This window comes from Thermobia domestica, chromosome 3 (genome assembly GCF_964235325.1).
Source record: "Thermobia domestica chromosome 3, izTheDome1.hap1.1, whole genome shotgun sequence".
NCBI lineage: Eukaryota > Metazoa > Arthropoda > Insecta > Zygentoma > Lepismatidae > Thermobia > Thermobia domestica.
The window spans coordinates 91,009,401-91,031,360 of NC_137456.1; the positions used below are offsets into that span (position 1 = coordinate 91,009,401).

A 21,960-nucleotide genomic window follows, 5' to 3' on the forward strand; every position below is an offset into this window, starting at 1 on the left:
TCTCACCCAAAGCCAGGAACTTACCGGATAAGGTTCAAAATTCTCTGCCAACTGCAATTGATATTTCTTGTAGTTATTGAATCGTAGATATGTCTTTTTACCTACGTTATTTCGCATTATCACATTATTAGTCCCTTCTAGTTTTCCCTTGTATTTGGAGATTTTAATTTAATATATTTCCTATTCCATTTGGTTGCTGGTCATGATTATTTAGATAAAAGGACAGCATCTCAACCTTCTGATAGATGAGAATGTATGGTTGTTTGTCATAGTTGAGGCTAAATGAAAGAAGTAAGAATGAAGGAAATACTGCCAGAGAAGTTAAGAGTGTCAGATTAAACTGCTTTTCGCTAATTTAAAAAATCCACTAATATTCTGGACTTGCCAGTTGACAGAAAATTTCACGGCAAATGGAAACATTATTGAAATAGAACGAAGAAATGCATTACGATATCAGTGTTCTTGGCGGTAAAAGCCCAAGACATACATATACAGTAATAATAATAATAATAATAATAATAATAATAATAATAATAATAATAATAATAATAATAATAATAATAATAATAATCCTATTGTATTGATAATCTAAATTAATGGTTGGTTTTGGATTAGAAGTTAGCGTTCCTTTCAGTAGCAAGACCATATGAAACATGGACTCACGCCTTAAAGTAGAACCGAATTAGATGTGTTTTCACGGGGAATCGAACCGGACTCTTCCACGCCAAGGGCACCTACGCTGACTATATAAAAATAGGAAGATTAATCTGAATAAATAACATTTTGTGATGTTATTAATCGATTCTTTGTGTGTCCTTTCAGCTTGACCTAATAAACGAGTAAATACTGTGCGTTTAAAAGATTTTATGTAAAACCCCTTGCGTTATATAGCATTATGGTTTACTGTATGAAAGTAAGAGAGACAAAGACTTAAATGTTATAGCTAGGGCCCGGAAGTTGAGGAAAAACCCTCTTTTTTACGAGTGCCCAACCTAATATATGTTCATTTTGGGTCATTGTAAGCCAGAAAATGGTGGATTTTATTTGTCCTTTTTGTCTTTTCGGTGATTGTTTTGTTTACTGTTCTTTTCTAAAGCTTTTTATAGGTCTTGAAGTCTTTTTTTTTTTTTGCACTTCATCTTTCGACAATAAATTTACTGACCATTAACTCGAATCATCACCACTTCTTGAACATCCTTTTTCTTTTTTTTAGTAAAGAAAATGCAAAAGACATTTTTCAACGACTGGAGTGGTAAGACAAGATCTGCAACAATCACGTCAGATAAGGAGGCGTAACGATGTCCTTCACAGGGAGGGGGGGGGAGGGGGGAGTCTTCTTATTTCAGTTTGGATTACAAATATTTTTTCGTAAAGTGCCAATTGATACACAGATCAATTATAATTTCAGCGTGTTACGAGCCTATGTGGTGTCCTGGCCTTTTCTAAAAGTGTCCAGTTCTAGTTGTCCCCCGAAAGTGTTCGAACTGTAGGATTTAATTTGGACAATAGGAACAATATAACAAAAATGCAAGTTGAACGACAAAGCAAAGCATTTCATTGATATAGTTTCTTTCAACTGTATATTTTATACTACCAGAAGCTTGTATTTCTTGAGCATTATATTCATTAAATATGTAATTCTCATTAAATCAGGTTTTATTTCCATTTTATGCCCTTTTTTCTCAGTTTTTAGGGCCTTTTTTAAAAGATATTTTTAGGTCTTTTTATCGGTCCTTTTTAGGCAATTTTTAGGTCTTCAACTTCCGAGCCCAAGTTCTAACAGTTAAAAATAAACAAACACAACCGCTGAAACAGTTGTATCAACCGTAAGATAGGTAGCTCATAAATAGCAGTCCCGAAAGAGAGAGTGAGAGAGAGAAGGGGAGGATATAAAAGAAAAAAGTAAAGAAATAAAAATGTCCACTTTTGACAGCTTCCTTGAAACAGTGTAAATAAATAAATAAAAAGTAGCCTCTAAACTGCTGTTAACTGATCTCTAATAGCAAGTAATAAATGCAACAACATAATAATTTTATATTATTTATTTCTCTGTACTTTTCTCGTTTACCCATAGATCTTCAGTTTCAAGTCAAATATCATTGTCGTGTCAAATTGCAACAAATCATGAATTTCAGAATAAAATATACCTGTACTACTGTTAAAATTGTGTTAAGTCCTTGCTAATACTGAATAGTGTGACACAAGAGGGACTTATAAACAAGTTACATAATATATTTTGTTTAGTAACGCAAGTTACTTGGTATATATGATAAAATGACGTTTGAATGATAGCATCAAATTATGTTATTTTCACGTACTACGGTAGGCAATTTATTCCAATTTTAATTCTAAGGATAAATTACGCGGAGATAAAAAAAAAAAACACACACACACACAGTTTATTGTAAGTTTTAAAAGAATATTCCTAGTAAGCAGGCACATCTACGGTAAGTCTAAGTTTACCCTTAACCCTTATCCGGACAATTGAGGCCTCCCAGGCCCAGTAACTTCATTTTTTATTCGAATTTCACAATAACCATACATATTTTAATGACATAAAATTCTGAATTCTTCTATCTTTAGTCTAAGTCAAAATCATGAATACATTGAGTTGGTAAAGCTAATGGATTATTTTTTAAAAACTTGAAAATCTTTTCTTGACGTAACCGGGCAACCGGGGCCCCGTATATCTTTAGTGCAATTCCTGTGAAATACTAGATCAAATGATCACATAATTATATATTGAACACGTGGCTATTGTAACCTTTAGTCGGAAAAGTATGTGACAATAGACATTGAATTTTGAGTGTTCTGCACTTAAAATATTTACTGGACTTGACAGGCCCCGATTGCCCATCTACGTTACAAAAATGTCTTGCCCGGACAAGGGTTAATTTCCCTTGATAGGCTTAACCTTAGAGATTCTCTCTGTGTGTGGTTTTGACAAGTGTGCCAAGTGTAACACATGCGTCTTGTTCAGATAGTCTTAACATATTCACGTGTGTAAGAATGAAGGTTGCGAAAAAAAACCCTGTGTGTATTAGACGTAGCTTTAGAAATTCTCTCTGTGTATGGCTTTGCTAAATATAAATTTTAAGAAATTCTTAATAGGTGTGGTAATTTAAAGGAGTTTTAAGGTTAGCCGTTATGTTACATATTACTTTAAACCTTAAAGCAGGCTTGCAATCTAGGAACTAGCAAGTTAGCTAATAGGCTTGGTTAGGTCTGCAGCCTTGTAAAAGCAAGCTTGGGAACTTAACCTGAAGGCCTGAGTAAGGCTGTTGAAAGTATCGCATGCTATTAGGGTTGTATGCGTTAAATATCTGACAAACTTTTAAGAAGGATAATTAAAACATATTAAAAATTAAAAAAAGGAAAAAAACTCAAGAGTGTGTACTTCAATACTTTCCTACCATTGAAGTATTCGCTTCAATTTAAGTTTGAACTGTTCATTACGTTTAGTGTAATTAAGTTTAATAAAAGAATGTTTCCATATGATGTCTTGTGTCTATCGATCTGCGGGGCTTAGACTATATGTAACGAATATAAACAATAATACAGGTACGAATACAGTACCGTCTTTTATACCTTCGTATTAATTCAAAGCATAGTGATAAAATGACATCTTGTCAAAATAGACTGTACTAATTATTTTTATAATATTTCAGATTAAGAAGACACTAACATAAAATGATGCGTTGTATGGAACGAGTATTCTTAGAAACATCAGTACACGGTCTTGGCGAAATTGCCAGGCCACGAAGATCCGTAGGAGAAAAGTAAGAGTTTTGAATTCTGTTAATAATATATCCATATTCTGAATTACTTATAAATATATATTATATACGTACTTGATATTGTTTTGTTATGAAAGTAAGCAAATTTACTACAGACATACAGTAGTATATAGAAAACTCGCTAAAGCTTTATTAGAATGAATACATGAATAATTCTTCCTGTCATTTCATAGAAACAATATAGTACTTCCTAGGTATATATTTAATTAAATTATAACAAATCTATTTGCTTAGTCTAGTTAAATTACATTTGTCATCTACATAACTTTTTTATAAAGTATGAGCCAAATTGTTCCAGATGAACTTTTCTGTGTGGGAATATTTAATATTCGTTAAATATCACACTTGTGTCTATTAAGTACTGATTTACTCATATTTCAAGTTTCTGTTAACGTCTCTTATTTTATTAATGCTAAATCGAGATCTTCAAGTAAGGCAACAACTATTGAAGGAATACCTATTTTGTATTACAACTCCCTTCCTCCCTTTCAAAAGATCATGCAAATGTAAATTGACTATTTTAGAAATTTTTGGTGCTAAAACAAAGGAATATATTTCTATTCACAACATCAGACCTTAAGGAACCAGACTTTTGAATTCTGTTATTAATACACCCATATCCTAAAATCATACATACGCATATATTACATACGTAGTCGGTATAGCTTTGTTATGGAAGTAAGCACATTTACTATACATAGTATATAGAAAACCCGTTCAAGCTTAATTAGTATGAATATATGTATACCTTTTCCTACCATTTCATAAAGAAACAACGTAGTACTATATATTTAATTCTAATTCTACTTCATGTTTAATTCAATACATTCTGTACCTGAAATTTTCTCCGAACCCTTCTGTCAGTGATACTTGAGAGCAGCAGTGTTGCCAGCGTGGTTCATATTATTGTAAAAACATGGACTTTGTGAATAGCTCAATAATACACGTGTGCAATGTTTGTAGGACTTCATCAACGTACTTTTTCTGTCAAATTCAATATATGGGCATCCAGATTGTTCGGTAGCATTGAGAAATATTGAAAAAATTTTCGGGTATGGCTTCTGTGATTCAGTATAATTGATTTGCAAAAAAAAAAAAAAATATCCGACTCTGGCAGCATTTGTGATGTTTATTATTAAATCATGCATGGCAAGAAACATGTTTGTGTCTGAAAATTTTCTCAATATATAGGGCTTTCTGTTGCAAAGAGCGTTCCTTCTCATTAGTTTTTTAGATATACGGTTCTAAACATCGGGTTCGGTGACTTTTGGGACACCCTGTAGAACTAAACACCGTCAGGAACTTTTTCGTTCTAAAACGTTCGCGCCTTTGGTGTGGAGACCCTGGTTCGATTCCCGGCACATCTGCTTCGGATTCGACGTTAATCAGTAGGTCTCGTCTCATCTAGCTCCGCTGTTGAAAGGGACATTAAACTCAAATTCATCTCAACTGAACTCTCTCGTTGTAAAAATCATGAAGCTTGTTTGCTTCCCATAAGTCAACTAAAAGCAAAATACAATCGGACTAAGACTAATTCCAGAAGATTTGAAAATCGCGTTAGATCGTATTCCCTTACCTACCTGCATATGCTTTCACATTAGGGAATTCAGCGTCCATGCTCGCTGGGAAGTAACCTCTGAGTTCCAAAACATCGACTTATTTGGAAGCCATCCATTCCAATACGGCCTAATCACATATGAATTCGTCGTGGTAGCTATTTAACATGTGGTACCCCAAAGATCGTTTTGCTGTCCTTAATGGAAAGGGTTCTGCCAGAACGTAACTCTTTATAAAATCTGAGTAGGTTTGCATTAATATAAATGTAATCAAGAAAGTTTTCTCGCTTTTTGTGGAGTTCTGTGTTCAATTTTCACAAATACCCTGAATTGCAGAAGGCAAGTGTCAGATGTTGGTGTGGGTATATCCAATATACTACTTGGTTGTGGCAGTTAAGTTACACTGTAAACTTGCATAAGGACAAATTGAACAGGAGACCTCCACAGAACGTCATAAGGGTGTGTATGCTGTACGAATTCAAACTGGAGTCAAACGCCGCTGCAGCGGGCGGAAAATATGCCTCGAAGACGCATCACGTTCCGGGAGAGCAAGACATGTACAAAATGAAGATTTTCAGGCAGCAATTGAGAACAGTACCCAAACATGTACGGAACTGAGAGTTCAATTCAGTGTGAGTGGAGAAACCATTCGACAGCCCCTCCATCTACTTGGAAAGTACTACATGTTGGGTCAATGAGTCCCACATGACTTGGCTCCAGGTTAGAAGGCGAAGCGAGCAGACACCTGTGTTTCTTTGCTATTTTGTCTGAGGAAGGAGCCATTTCTGGACAGGGTGTTGACATGTGATAATAAGTGGGTCTTGTACGGCGCAGTCATCATTAGCTAGCGCCCCTGAACCGATTCCGAAAGAGCCAAAACCAGTACTGTGTCAGAAGAAGATTATTCTGTGTGTTTGGTGGACTCCTGGCGGCACCGTGCATCATTAACTGCTACCAGCTGGCCAGAACATAAATGCAACTATGTATTATCAGCAGTTGAGCCGTGTTCAAGAAAAACTCAAAATCCTGGAGCCAGCACTTCTGAATCGTAAAGGGGTTCTCCTATTACAGAACAACGCTAAGCCCTACGTGGCTAGGATGACCCAGGAAAACCATTGTACACCTTGGATGTGAAACACTATTACATCCGCCATACTCTCCAGACATTGCATCGACCGATTATCACCTGTTCCATTCCTTGTACAATCACCTTCGAGGACGCCAGTTATAATCGCTAGTAGAGGTGCAAAATGCACTTGATACCTTCTTCGCTTCACGGCCCACCAAGTTCTACCGGGACGGAATCCATGGCTTTCTAGAACGTTGGCAGAAAGTCGTCGGTGCTGATGGGGAATCTTTCTGATCTTCGAGGTACGTCTTAGGTGACATATCGATGTTCGAAGTAGGTGGGTAAAAAAGCGACAGAGCTTTCATGGTTAGCTTTATAATCTGCTATATATTTAAAATTTGTACTCTGTAATGAAATACTTTATTTCACTAACAAAATTTGCAGCGGTTGTTTGGACAGTTGCTGCATCAACTTCGAATCGCTACTATTTTTGTGTAGTGTTGCGCAAAATTATTTTGTTTCTTCGTTTGAAGCGTTTAACCCATGTTTTTGAGTTGTGAATAATAAGGTGTTGTGTGAATTACATTCGATTTTTAAAAATATTTATCACCCAGACGCGAATTGGGCCCACCTGAATAGTTCCATAGTATTGTCTCATTGCGGTGAAATGCTCATGTAGGGCATCATTACGTCGGGGTTGTAAGTAATGCCTGGATTTGGAAGGAATATGAGAATCGTTTCAAGTTTTTGTAAGACAGTCTTTCTTTTTTGTTTTTTACTTTTTGTGCCATAATAGTAGTAATTTTCAGACGCGGCGATATGTCTATTGGTAATCAAGGAGGACATAGCTGCAAAGGTTCTGTTCCTGTGGGCTGCTTGGTATGTTTCGGTCAAATAACTGTTCGGGAATTTTGTGCACGTTTTCTTTGTTGCTGATGGAGCATATGATTGAACTACTGCTTTCATGATGTTCAACCACTAGTGAACTTCGCTGTGACAGCAACATTCTTCCTCCTGGTAACGTTAGATTATCACCGAAAATCATTTTCAATGTCCTCATTCTCTGTGTCATTGATGTTCATGATTAGTGTGTGAAACTCATCCAGAACAACCCCCTTCTCATATAGCTTCGGCTTAATCTGTTCTGCAACGAAACGTTCTGCCCGCATTGGAGTTTCCTGCGATATAACGAACGCATCCGCTAACAGCGCCATGCCTATGGCATGTCACATTTTGTACGCATGATGCACGTTTGCATATCAGCCCTCAAAGTATCAGCCGCAATTTGCTTCTATTGACATTGCTTGGCTTTCGTGATCGAATGTTCACACAGAAAGAGCAATCTCGTACGCACTTCTCCTACCACCACGACTACTACAATTGGTTCCATCTTTTGTCTTTATACCCTACGCTCTGCTAGCGCTTTCTATAAGCGCATGCCCCCTCCACTTTTTTCCACTGTGGTCTATAACATGGCACTTTACAATACACCTCAGTACTCACGTCAACTGCTTCTGTGCCGACTACGCGGGTCCTATTTTTCAGTCATATGTTACACACAATGGAATCTTTACCATTGAATATCATTGTTTCGGTTCCCTTCACTATTTCCGTTTAGTACATCATTCCATACAGGTTATATTAAATTGTTTGTCCTTCTTCTGGTTGGTAGATTAATTTTGGTCTGTTTACTTTCACTCTTTGCAAGATATCAGTTTCACTGTCATTACTGACTTTCTTTCATTTCGGTGACATTCAGTTTCCTCTTCCCTATCTCCGCTTCCTAAGGTCCATAATAGCCTAAATCAACATTTATTTTCATGTTCAATCAGACAATCGAATGGTTGCATTAGATTTGTGCAATAGTCATATGTACCTTTATTTTTAAGATAATGAATCATTTATGAATAACTTGGCATTTATTCAGTTGGGGAAATACAATTTTTTTCATAATATATGAAGGAATAAGATCATAGTTGGTATATATAGTGAACAATCCATGTCTGTATCTTAACTTTATCACGTCTTCCTTTTGTCACCCAACCCAATGTAGGCAAGACATATGTAAGACTACATTTTTTGAATATGAGGTGCAATCGGACAAATATACATAGGGATACGGCAGTGATTGAGTTACACTTCTTGTTATCTTATAGTAGAAATTGAACTGCCCAATGTTTTTCAAAGTTCATTATAATTACTGAGTAAAGTTGTTTATATTTTTCTTGTCATGTATTAAGATATATTTGTTTCTCAATAGGATACTGTGGAGTATTTTGTTTTCAATTTGCGTTGCCAGTACATGTTTCCTTATCTTACAATCATGGCATAAGTTTCAAGAAAATCCAATTGTCTTAATAATCGAGAGGAATTATAACGAATGGAAAATTCCTCAACCTGCCATTGCCGTGTATAAAAAAGATATTCTACCAAGAGGAATAAATGGTATTCTTAAAAGGTAGGTGTTCAAATCATGTTCAATAGAAATGAATATTGCCTTGTTGCTACATACTTTCAGGACTTCGTTTCTTTAACACAGAGAAGCAAGTAACTATCACTGGAACATAGGGCCAGGACCACTTAAATGCGTTAATCCCACATTATGTATGGATATTCTGTGACATACATACTATTGTAAATATACACAAGCACTTGTGAAAGCATAGTGATTTTTAATCTTTGCAGCACTAAAGGAAGTAGTACGGATTGACGTATTTCTCAACGCACAACTTTTTAAATTTTGGGAGTACAAGTAGTGATAAAAGCACTCCAGCACAAGTTTGAAACAGGCACATAACTATCAAAAATTTAGTTTGAATATATTGTACACCCTTACTGAATATATAAATTCATTCTATATATATAATATCTTCTCGATGACTGCAGTGACTGCAATGACTACATCTCGTGATCGAATCGTGAATAGACAGTACCGGCCATAGTTGTGTCATATAGTGCACTTCGTTGTGTTGCAGTGCGCAGGAGAACGGACAACTTTACATTTTGGATTATATTTGATTATGGCAGTGTTGGAGCACCACATACAGCATACCATACTGTATGAATTTAATCAGAGATATTCTGCCGGGACAGTGACATGAAACATCAAAGCCGTATATGGTCAGGGTTACGTGGATGTGCAGAAGTGTCAGAGGTGATTCCAGGGATTTCAGTCTATGGACATCAGCTTCATCAATAGAGACATTTGTAGCTGTAAAATGATGTTATGCGGGTCTGGATCCGGGAGAGTACGTGTGACCCCATCACGTCCTCAGTGGAGTAGATAGCCTCGGCTGCCATACCTATAGGCGGGGGTGAGCCTTCTGGTATCCCCCGAAATGGGCAACTAGGCCTGCCCTTGGGTCCGGGAGATAAGGCTGCGTGGTACCCCAACACGATAAAAGGAGTGGGTAGCTAGTGTGTCCAAGAGTGTGGGCGGATCCAGCGCCCTACCGGATGATGTAGGTACTGCCATCAAAGAGAGTGTAATGCGTTCTCTTCGCTCCGGGATGGGATACCTAGTATCCTAATGCATACTCGTACCTGAGGAAGTGGGTCACTCCTTCGTCCCGGTAGTGTGAGCTGGGTGCAGGAGCCACGACCCTACCAGGGGAGCCGCCGCTCCCAAATGGCCATTGTCTTTAAAGGTAGACAGTCTACATCAGCCATTGGGTCTGGTAATGTACGGTTGACCTCTCATGTAAGAAGAGGTAGTTCCGTATTGTTTGAACGGCCCTACCGAAGGAAGGGTATGGGTGTCCCTTCTAATGGTGGCTTACACGTACCATTGAGATTTGGACAAGTAGCTTAGCTAGAATATGTACGTGGCACCTAAACACATTAAAGATAGGTAGCTCCGTCTTGTTTGGGCGGGCCCACCAGTGGAGACACGGCTCCCAAATGCAATGTCTGCCTTTGAGCAAACGGTCTACATCAGTCATTGGCTCTGGTAATGTACAGTGTACCTCTACCGTAATTAGAGGTAGTCCCGTATTGCTTGGATGACCCTACGGGGGGGGGGTCGGATTCCTGCCTGTGGGGGGACCAAACGGAGGTGCGGGAGGGGCCAATCCCAGGAATCGGGGTAACGGTTCTGATCTTGCTAAAGGGAGGAAACTCTGGAGGATATGGGCCGGCACCAAACTCAAATGGTGACTTAACACGTACCATTGGGTCCGGGATGAGATACGGGAGTATCTCGACGTGTGTGTGGTATCTCTACACGACAAGGCGGTTGTCAGTTGAACGATAGAGGTAGGCAGGGCCGGGATTGAACAAGCCCCCTCGGGCATTGCCTGGGGCCCCGGAATTGGGTTGTACTTCTGCCGGGCTGTAGTCATACCGTGGGATTCGGTTGTTTGTGGGAACCAATCCCAGGAATCTGGGTAACGGTGAACACGGGCAGGAGGCGAGCTTGCCATATAACGCTCTGGTGCTATGCGTGCAGAGCATGGTAAGCCTGACTCGCTAGGAGTTTGCCTCAATCAGTAAGTCAACTGGTAGGCACTCAGGACTTCGGTCTGGCCGCGCAGTGGGCGTATCCCCGTCCCTCAGAGAATGGGGGTTACATCGCTTAGGCGAGTCAGAATTAGGGGACAAATTCTGACGGAGCACCATGTGCACGCGCATACCATATCGTATAGAGGAACTACGGGCGGGGTGCGTTACGTTCTCGCGGAACCCGTCCATCAAATAGACCGAACGGTCGGGGGCATGCTCCCCATGCATGCAACAGCGTGGACCAATAGGCCACTAGCATCAAAGAATTTAACCATTAATTATGTTCGTAGACCAACGTAGTAAGAATTTACACCACGGACACAACACGCCCCTTACTTTAAGTTGTGCTGAATTACGTGTGATAAAAATGTAATTATTTAGTTCTTCCTTTGTTTTTGAAGAAAATAACTTTAAACAAGGAAAATATTCAGTTTTTAAATTTTAGTTTTCAGAAAGCTCTAACTTTTCAATTATTGAAGAAAGATGAAGTTTTTCTTAGGCACACTTTGTAGTGAGTAACAATGAATCAAGCTACCAAAGATTTAAGTTTCGCAATCACATAGAGCCAGAAGTTAAGTAATAGATGCGCTTAAATTCTTAAGCAATATTTACGATTTAATTTACTGTGATGAAAGTCGCATATTGTTCCATATATTTTACAATTTTGATGTCTCATTTTGCAGAAAACGCAGAAAGTTTACAAAAATGAACTCGTAGATGGGATAAAAAGGAACGTATGCGTGTAAGTCCGACACGTTCTATGTTACACCTGCTGCGTTCGCGTATTGGCTTGATGATAATACACCCACTAAATGGTTATATCATCTTCGTGAAATACGCAACATTTTAACCTTTAATTTCTTTTTAATCCATTTCATACGTCTGTTCCCAACATACTAATTATGTTTTTGATACATGTAATATTCATGTTATTGTCGCTCATATAAGGTAGTGAAAATACATTTCTCTGAAGAGACACCTGAGGAAGTTTGGAATGTTACAACATGATTCCTGGGACTTGTGTTAGTCTCTATAAGTATGTTCATTTAAGATGGACTGAAGGGAATATTTTAAATGAATATAAATCACATGATTGAAGAAAAGTGGCTAGGGTTATTGCAATAGTACTGCCATACTTCTAGAATTGGGTCTTCTAGAATTATGTAGTTCCTATCCTCTCGACTTTTCACATTCTTGCACCATTAAACAACATAGATATTTCATTGGGTTAAGATAAGGAGACCGTGGAACTCAGTTTATGTAGATGGGTTTTGGCTACTCTTCTATACACACCTGGATTGACTGGACGTATGCACTGGCACTAAAATCAGTTCAGCTGGGCCAGTGGACGTTCTGTAGCCCTAGAAATATGCCACGTTTCATCCGTATTGCATTGACTGCACTCCATATTGAGACATATCTTGTTCCTTGTCATATATAGATAATAAGTCTTCATCATTAATTGGACAGTAATATCCTTTCATCAGTCTATGTAGTTTGATCGTAGTATGCATGTGAGAGTCAATGTTCCACTTCGCCCATTCTAATGGTCTTGCCTTGCGCACCTCTGTGAGAAGGGTATATTTAAGAGGACAACAGTTTTTATGCAGGATGCCTTTAGTCATTGCCCTATGGTTTCGTGAAACAACTGTAATCTACAGTCCTGACCCACAAGACGAATCTATTGCGTATTGGATTATTCTTGTTGTCTTCTATCAACGCTTCACCCTGAGCTGCAGTTGAACCCCTAGGTCTACTTAATCTGGACGAAGATTTAGCTAATTTAATTCGAAAGAGTTGTGAAAAGCTAGTCGGTCACAATCAAGTGCTCTGGTAATTCGAGATGTATTCTCGCCTTGGGATGCACGACCTACAATTTCACCACGTTGAACTACTGTTTACTTTAACGTCCATGTGGACGCAGCATGGGTTTGCTTCTCAGAATGAATGTTTTGGACGATATGCAGTAAGCGACATGCATAAAGTTACTGCATATGCGTCTCGGCAATAATTGTGTGCTTTTATCTTCTAAATCAGGGATGGAAAACCTTTATTTTTTTGTTTCAAAGGCTACATTAATAATGCTCATTTCTCAAAAAGGTCTCACATTATAGTTTAAACATACGTAGGTTTTGTAGTTAAATTTGAGATTTATGTTACATTAATAAATTACATGAAAATGTATAACTGTATAACATATTAAAAAGATAAAGCTAGTCAATATATAATTCATAATTATAATTTTTCAGAAGTATATTTCTAATAAATTTCACATTCTTTGTAAATTTAAAAAAAAATTCACAAAATTTTCACAAAAATTTTAAAACTTTTCTCACTTTCTATGATCATTACAAACTTAGTTTTCATGTTAACGACAATGACGTTTTCTACCTTAGATTAGAATGAATTATTAAAATGTTTGGCCAATGTGGAATCATCAAAATAAGAAAAATGAAGAAACGCTTTCAGTATTTTCAAATTATAGCCCTCAAGATACCAAGTCGGCTATCTTATCCCTTAGACCACGGCCACTTCGTCCTAAGTAATTCATTGATGTCTTTACTGCAATCACAGTCAATGTACGCACTTTGAATCATCTATTAATATTTTTCTTTCTTTCATAAGCTCTTTCGCATTTCTCTTATGTTATCGTAAATTATTTAAACTGTGCATTATTCGTCCATTTAGGACTTTTGCCCTCTTACGTTATGCATTTCTGACTTTCATTACCTTTCTTCACAAACCCATGGCTTACCAAATTTAATTATCATATTCTCCAACATTTGACGCTGTAGGAATAGAAGACTCATAAACAGCAGTGCATTTACTTATTTGAGCAAAGGGGAGTACTTGTTCCGGGGTGCTTCGTCCTTAAATTTAAAAATAGTAATTCTTAATATATTATTCCATGTTCGACTGTCCACAAATATTAGTTTAAGAATATAATATTGACTAACTACCAATATCATAACTCTACAGGTAATATGTACTAATATTATGTCAGGTATATGTCTTCTTTAATGCAAGGAACTAATATCGAAATTGCAACTGCATACGCTTTGAAAATCTCCTTTTCAGACGCTCTTCCAACTGCTACTCAATGCTACAAGAGCCGAAGGAATGCGTTGATAGATATTTTGTTACACTGCTCTTAATTTGCATTACTTTATTCAAAGTATTCAGTCAAATATGGTTCCATTGCTCAGTTACTTGTTATGCTTATGAAGGTGACTAACTAAAGACTGAATACTGAGCATATCATTTGATAACAAAATCAATTGAGGACGGTTATTATCACTATTGTATCTATAACGTTTGCTTTGATTTGCCCAACTTTGAATTAAATTATCACACAATTTTGTTTCGTATCATATTGTGAATTTACAATATCTTTCTGAAACTGTAAGCTTTCAAACTGTGCGAAGTCAACTAGACATAGATCTATGATCTCTAATTGTAATAAGGGAACAATGTTGTAATAGGGTGAGGAATTTATTGTTAGGACTATTTCGAAAAGCCAATTCTTTTGTTATCTGGTACCGTTTTAGCTTTATGAAAATTAATATTCAAATCGAAAGTGTTAGTAGATTTCTAGAAATTCGGAGATAGAACACATTTTTGCGCTGCTAAATTCACCTTAAAATCTTCTCATTTACCTATTACTCTATTTGCTCTATGGGGATCAATCTTAAAACAAAAAATGGCTCATTTCTACTACTTCCGGTTTAAATAGGAAGTTAAGAGAGGTAGCACGACTTATTTTTGAGAGACGACTCGATTCCAAACCCCGATTCTCGCTATCTGTTACGGTTTTCACTTTATAAAATTTAAGATGACAACAGTGCTTAAGATGAAACATATTATTCTAATGCTCAAAGTGCTTAATGTAGAAAACCGCTTTCCAGTATTACTTAATACATCTGATCTCTAGAGATTTATATTAAAAACCGAAAGTAGTAGTAGATTTCTTTCACCTCTGGCTTTAGTAAAAATTTGCGGGTTAAAACGATATCTTTTCTATAGACAATGAATCAGTTCCAAGAACAAAAGTCAGTATATCTTAAAATGTGCATATTGAAACAAGAAATTATTAATTTCTACTTCTGATTTCAATTAAAAGTTAACCTATGAGATGGAGCCTATTCTTAGGTTGCTGAATTGATTAATAAAGCACCTTTCGATATATATATATTACCGGTTTTACTGTAATACCTGTCCACGGATCCGATTTGTAATACTTTGCATAGTATAGTTTGTAAAACTAGAACTAAAACTACGAAAAAATATTTTCTAATGTAAGTAGGATTGTGTTCAAAACGTTTTAGTATTGAATAGAAGATAACGTTTGAGTACATGTTTTTCTTTTAGAACTGTGTCCAACTACAAACCCTGAATTTTCTTTTGAAAATTTAATTATTGCACAAATGACGTAAATGGCGCTTTATCTGTAAAATGGAACTTATGATGAGTTACTCATAAATCCTTTGAAGATATGAAGATACTGAAACACACGACGTGAATTTAAGTAAAGTAGAAACATACAGATCTCCATAATTATTTTGGTATTATTGATAGGTTACTCGACCCAAATTCAAATACATAATGATTCTTAGTCAATATTTTGCTATAACTTGTAAACTATTTTATTTTTTTAAAAAAATTAAATTTCGTAATTAAATTAATTTTTAAGGTTGATAAGCGACTACGGCCAAAGAAAGAAATATTACAAATCTTTTGCGTCAACTATTGCTAATTTGAAAGAATCTAACATGGAGAGCATTATTCAATATGAAAACGATGAACATCTAACAGAATTAAATCTCACTGAATTCCTACACCAGGTAAGTAAGAAAACATACGTAGTTTCATATACAGTAGGTTTTATTAACACGAAACCAATAACTGATTGACGTATTTAATAACAGTAATGTCTTATGATAATTACCAAACTACTTTGATTCCATAACAATTATTATCTTATAAGCACTTCAAGGGACAAGAGGGATTCATCATTCTTACATTATCATTCATCACTTAAAATCAACTTCTACATTAAAAGTATTGTTTACAAAATATTTTTTATGACAGAACTCAGTGGTATAGATGACTAAGACCGCGGTCAGTATTTGATATAAAATTCCAATTGAGATTAAGAAAGAACGGATCACTTAAAAATATTTTAAAGAACATTAATTTCATACGTAGATATGAGTGGCGGATCGAGGAAATAATTATGGGGCTAATAAACCGTCATGTCGAAGTAGCTCACATACATTATCAGCTGATGCACTGATCATTCATCAGCTGAAATGTTCACGACATGGTCAGCATCCATACTTTCACGTGCTTTGCCACATCACATTAAGTATATTATTTCAGTATAGAGAGAGATAAGTGTGATATCAGGGAAGCTGGATAACAAACAAGTCACATTCTTCTCAGTTTTATCCGAAATGAAATACTGATAAAATTAGTTAACAGATAAAGAACTATTCAACTGCCTTCCGCTACAATCCATGAAGGGCTATGGCTAGCCGGATGTTGCATGTTCAAGCGGACGATGCGTGTTCAGTCCATAGGCTCTCAAGTTTCATTATTTCTGACTTTCAGGACATCAGTTCACTACCTTTTAATTAAAGTAGGTTTTTCCATTGTCTTACGATGAAAACATGAAATGGAATCTGTCAGTTTTAGATTATACCTAACTAAAGGGGACTAAAGGGGACGTTTATGATAACACTTAAAAGCAACAAAAATAATGCCATACATTGTATAAGTCTACTAGCTGAAATGTTCTGCCTTTTCAGGAGGAGGGTAAGTATATGGAAAGTATATGGATTTCTTCCTTCCTTAGGATACGCATTTCAATGAAAATATAATGATAAAAATCAGTAATGTCACTGCAAGCCTTGCTCCTCATGTCTTCGGTGTTGCTGTCCCCTTGCCTTCGTTGAAAGTAAAGGATTGTGTGGATTAAATAACGAAGAGGAACGCCAAAAGCATTGTTGCCACTGTCGATTCTAAGGCTAGCTGACATGCACTGGAAGGATAAGGTTAACAGCAACGCCTTCGGCATTTCCGTTCAGACGCCTTCTTTAACAGTAACGTAATAATTAAAGTAAATAACATAGAGAAACCCTTTCGATGTTGGCCGTCAAGGTGGATCGAAAAAACACTTATCTTGAAATTGATTTTGCGGTAGGGATATTTTTGTGTCTTTACCTCAATATCATGTAAAGAAAATCTTAAGTCGATTGCTGACATCCTTCAGGTGACGACTTGGCTCTCATGTTTTTAAAAGAAGTAATAATTCTCAATTTTCACTTTTTCACACTTTTTTTAAAAATAAAAATATGATATTAGTTTAGCAGTAGGAATATTTGTTTTTGTTTTCTTGCTCCCTTAGCACGTACACAAAATTCAGTTCGATAGGTCACATCGTTCAGGTTACGACTTGACTCTAAAAATATGGTTAAACGTGTTAACATTTGAGAAAATCAATAATATGCCAAAAATTCATGTCAATGTTTTCCTCTTGTTTTACGGTAACAATTACAAAACAAGACAGTGAAAAGGTTTTTTTAAAGTATCAATGCCTGCATCACGCATGAGAAACCACCAATAATTCACTGGCAGGAAGGAAGGAAGTGATGTAATAAAGTTAAAGGTTAAAGTGTACGCAAAGCTTATGCAAATCATAATATTCATTTGTTTGTTTGTTTTGAATTTGTCGTTTTAATATTTTTTGGCATTAAATTTTCAAGAAGGAAATAATTTTGCAGCTCTTTGCTTGTTTCTAAACTGTAGCATATTTAGAAATAGCCCAGAACTCACCACGAGGAGGAGGCTGCAAAGCAAGTTCCGGCCGCCCACTCGCGTGCGTTTATCAAGGTTGTAGATCACTGTCAACTAGTGTGTAGAATACAGGGCGTAAAAATGGAACTTTTGCCCACTTGTAACATACTCTGGGAAGAGCACTACAGAGATTTGTTTGTATGCTACGCGCCAATCAGTTGTCCCTTAGACATCTGTTTGAAAGCTTGGATGGGTATAGCACCACTCCAAGTACATATTCTGGACCTACTAGAAAATTACTGGAATCCTGCTATAGTCTAAATGTTAAAAAAATAATAGTAAACTGTAGTTGATTGGATAGACGAGTTTCAAGATCTGGACAACTTGAGCACTACCAACAGTACCTACTCAGCATTTGCAGACCAATCTCAACAGGACAGCATTCTACAGACCTAGAAAGAAAAAAAAAATGGAAAGATACACAAAGACTGGTGTTTGACAACAGCCGCCCGATTCCTGCACCTTTGCTTAGCCGCAGACGACATCGATATAAACAAGGACAATATCACGTCCCTAGCTCTCTACATTAGGAAAGTTTATGCTCCCACGTGGTTTTCCATTAAAAGAAAACCATCTTGCACAGACGGATCACGACACCTCTGGACACTAATTTCACTATCTCGAGCAATGGTCAACTCAAGGAAAGAAATAACCGATCCAGTTATAAGTAATAATGCACACTTCAGTCATTCGGAAAACTTCGAACTTGCTTTGATTAGTGACGACGAAGCTGACAAGCGACGATTGGAGAAGCGAAGAATTTTGAAGACTCGAACATGTAGCGCTGCAACAACTGTTCGAGAATTTGAAGTCCCAAAGAATATGAACTTAGACGCCACGTCCTACGTTGATATGGTTAATTGGTCAACAGTAAATTTAACACAGTCCATTCTTACCAAACATTTGAGCTTGAAGGAGATAAGGGAGAATATTAAAACTGCAGCAGTGCATTTGACGACATGAAGTATTTTCCTTGTCACACACAGAACGTGGAGAGAATGATAAAATTAGTGACTGAGGAGGCATTTTCTCTGTGTGGACCGCAGGCACGACACAAGTTCGTTCCGGCTACTTTAAAATAAAGGCAGCACATGCGAAACTTCTCATCAAAGTCTGATTACAAGGCTAATCAGCAGTAGACACTAGACACTTGTAAACAGTGACCTACCAGCTTGATAAAGGCAAGCAGGTGGGCAGTCAGAACTCTCCTTGCAGCCACCTTCTAGTGGTGAGTTCTGGCTTATTTCTAAATATGTACAAGAAAACAAGAGGAAATCATTTACATGAATTTTTGGTATATTATCGAATTTTCTCAAATTTTAACACGTTTTTAGCCAAGTCATTACCTGAACGATATGGCCTATCGAACTGGATGTTTAATATGTGCTAAGGGAGGAAGGAAACAAAAACAAATATTCCTACTGCTAAACCAATATTACAATTTTTATTTTTTTTAAAAAAAAATGTGAAAAAGCTACAAAACAAATTATCAATTATTTAAAAAAAAAATGAGAGCCAAGTCGTCACCTGAAGGACGTCAGCAATTGACTTAAGATTTTGTTTACGTAACATTCAGGTAAAGACACAGAAAAATAGCCCTACCGCAAAATCAATTTCGTAAAAATGTTTTTACGATCCACCCTATTGCCCTTGTCAATTTCCGGGCAATGCGCTGTGGAATTAATAGTGAAGAACCTTTGACATTACTTCTTTAAAAATAATGAAATGAGTTAAATGATCAACGCCTTGATATTTCCGTGAATATCGGAAATAAAGATATACATGAAACCCACCAACTCTCTGGCCATCTGTGATGACCCTTCTAGCCTAAACTTGGTCTTAAATGCTCACGTTAGTGTCACCAATCTCTTATCAACCCCAAAATTGTGGGTTCGACACTAATATAGGAGGTTTTCTAAATTTCTTTTCACGTGTCCTCTTGTCAGCCCGGGATGCTAAAGGTGTCTTTGCTTAAACTGACGTTCTAAAATCATGAGGTGTGTCGCAAATCATCTCAGCAAACTCCTGAAAATATGAATTCAATATTAATATCGATCACCTTCTATTATTTTTAAACGTGCTCTCCTTCCAACTCCTACAGTATACTTTCAGATTGTAAATTACATGCGTATCAAATTTGGTTGAAATTGCTCCAAACATTCAAGGTTGTGCTGTAACATACACACATATCTTCGTCCATTTGTATATATATATATATATATATATATATATATATATATATCTTTCCCTTATTAAAACGAAAAATTTCATGCTGAGACATGGGCTCGTTTATTTCTAATGACGAGTTCATAACCAAGTTTCGTCTTCCCATACTCAATTTAATATACATCAATCATGAACTCTCTGTCCCGTTTTAGGGTGTGCATTTTTTAGGGTAGGAAGGTTAATACAATATGATCTTTGGGAGGCCTGAGGTTGGTAATCATACCAAGTATATCTAATTTAGTAGTTATTGCATGATGTTACCAGATAGAAAGAATATTTGATTTTACGTATATAATAGATGATCATTATCATATTTTATACCTTAAATATTACTCGTTTGATGTCTCTGTGCATGCGGCAAAGTTATGAACTAATTTTCTTGTTTACAAGTGACGTCCGTTTCATGGCAGAGCTGCCAGAGGTACTGATTTTACGTGAGATTTCTTTCAAATCCAGGTTTTCAGGAAAATAATAGAATGAACAAAATCAAATTTGATGAAAGCAGTCGTGTATATAGTAGACAATTTAAGTCGTTTTCTGCTAAATACACAAAACTATTTAAGATGGGATCAAACAATAAAATATGTAGATGGCTGATAACTTAATCCTCCCATATCAAAATATAACTAAAATAATATTAAATGACATTTTGAAAAGTATTAATTGAAACGTGTACATCAGCGGCGGAACGAGAAAATAATTATGGGGATAACAAACTGCCATGTCGAAGAAGCTCACAAACATTATCAGCTGATACACTTATCATTCATCATCAGCTGAAATGTTCACGGCACGGCACGGCCGGCCATACTTTCATGTACTCATACGAATTTGAAATACTGATGAAATTAGTTAACAGATAAAGAACTTCTAAACTGCCTTCAGTTACAATTCATGAAGGGCTAGCCAGATGTATAGCGTTGAACTGGATGCTGTGTATGCAACACATAGGCTCTGAAATGTTCGTTACCTAAAATTCAAGTAACTTTTCCATTGCCTTAAGATGAATACATGAAATAAAATCTGTTTCTCTTACTATTATGCCTTGGGGTCCAAAGGAGACGATTATAATAATGCTGGAATTCAAAAAGTGGGAAGAAACAGGAGAACCGGAGAGAACCGATGCAATTGTGGGTGTTGTCTATAAAGTTCACTTGACGCGATCTGGGATCGAACCGGGAAGCCATGTAATAGAGGAGAACGCTCTGCTGCTGGGTCATCGCAGCCCTTCATGATGATAGGTAAACACCAGAAAAAATTAGTGATACAACCGGGAGTAGAACCAGGGACCACGCACTACGGAATCGCGTGATCTAACATTTGTGTTAAGCAGAAGCTCAATAATTTCTTTTTAAAACTTGAACTCTCTCTCCCCAAAAACAATCTTATGTAAGGGTTAAAGAGAGTTTCTGGGAAGTAATTTTTTTAAAACGTGGATATAGAATACTTATGGTAAAATCAGGAAAGTCGCGTTATAGGGAGTAACAAATGGAATATATTGCATGTTAGCAGAATCTACTAAATGTTATTACTAATACTTACGTAAGACGGGTAGGCTTGAGAGCGTCAGTCTTTTGTCCACGCTACTGGCGTGCAGTGTAAGTTTGTATATATACTCTAAATTAGTATGATTGAATAATATATACCGATTTTAATTACCGTTCTCCCACTTCTGTCTACCACACAAGCACACTTTCTGTTATTTCATTAAATGCAATATGAATTCATTTTTATCTTTCTTCCCCAGAAAGTTTTAATACTTTGTATGCACCTCTTCTAATAGCAAATGCCTTTCTTTGTATTTCACATTTTTAGTTTCTATATTTTACATCAAATCAAAATAATCACTTTAATTATGGATTTTGTTAGGTTATAACTAATGGATCCAATCAATGAACTGTATGTTCTTGCCTCCTCGTAAAGTAATGCCCAAGACCATTCATACTTCCTTCTCGAC

General features: G+C 36.6%; 1 protein-coding gene across 1 annotated transcript in view; it reads left to right on the forward strand.

Annotated features, from left to right (window-relative positions):
* Positions 1-21,960, forward strand: part of LOC145681868 (uncharacterized) — a 197,819-nt gene that overhangs the window by 36,859 nt on the left and 139,000 nt on the right. The window contains exons 2-4 of the mRNA XM_081753474.1: positions 3,669-3,779; positions 8,683-8,880; positions 15,613-15,763. Of these exons, the coding sequence (XP_081609600.1) occupies positions 3,691-3,779; positions 8,683-8,880; positions 15,613-15,763 (438 nt within the window). The 5' untranslated portion in view covers positions 3,669-3,690. The remainder of the gene's footprint in view (positions 1-3,668; positions 3,780-8,682; positions 8,881-15,612; positions 15,764-21,960) is intronic.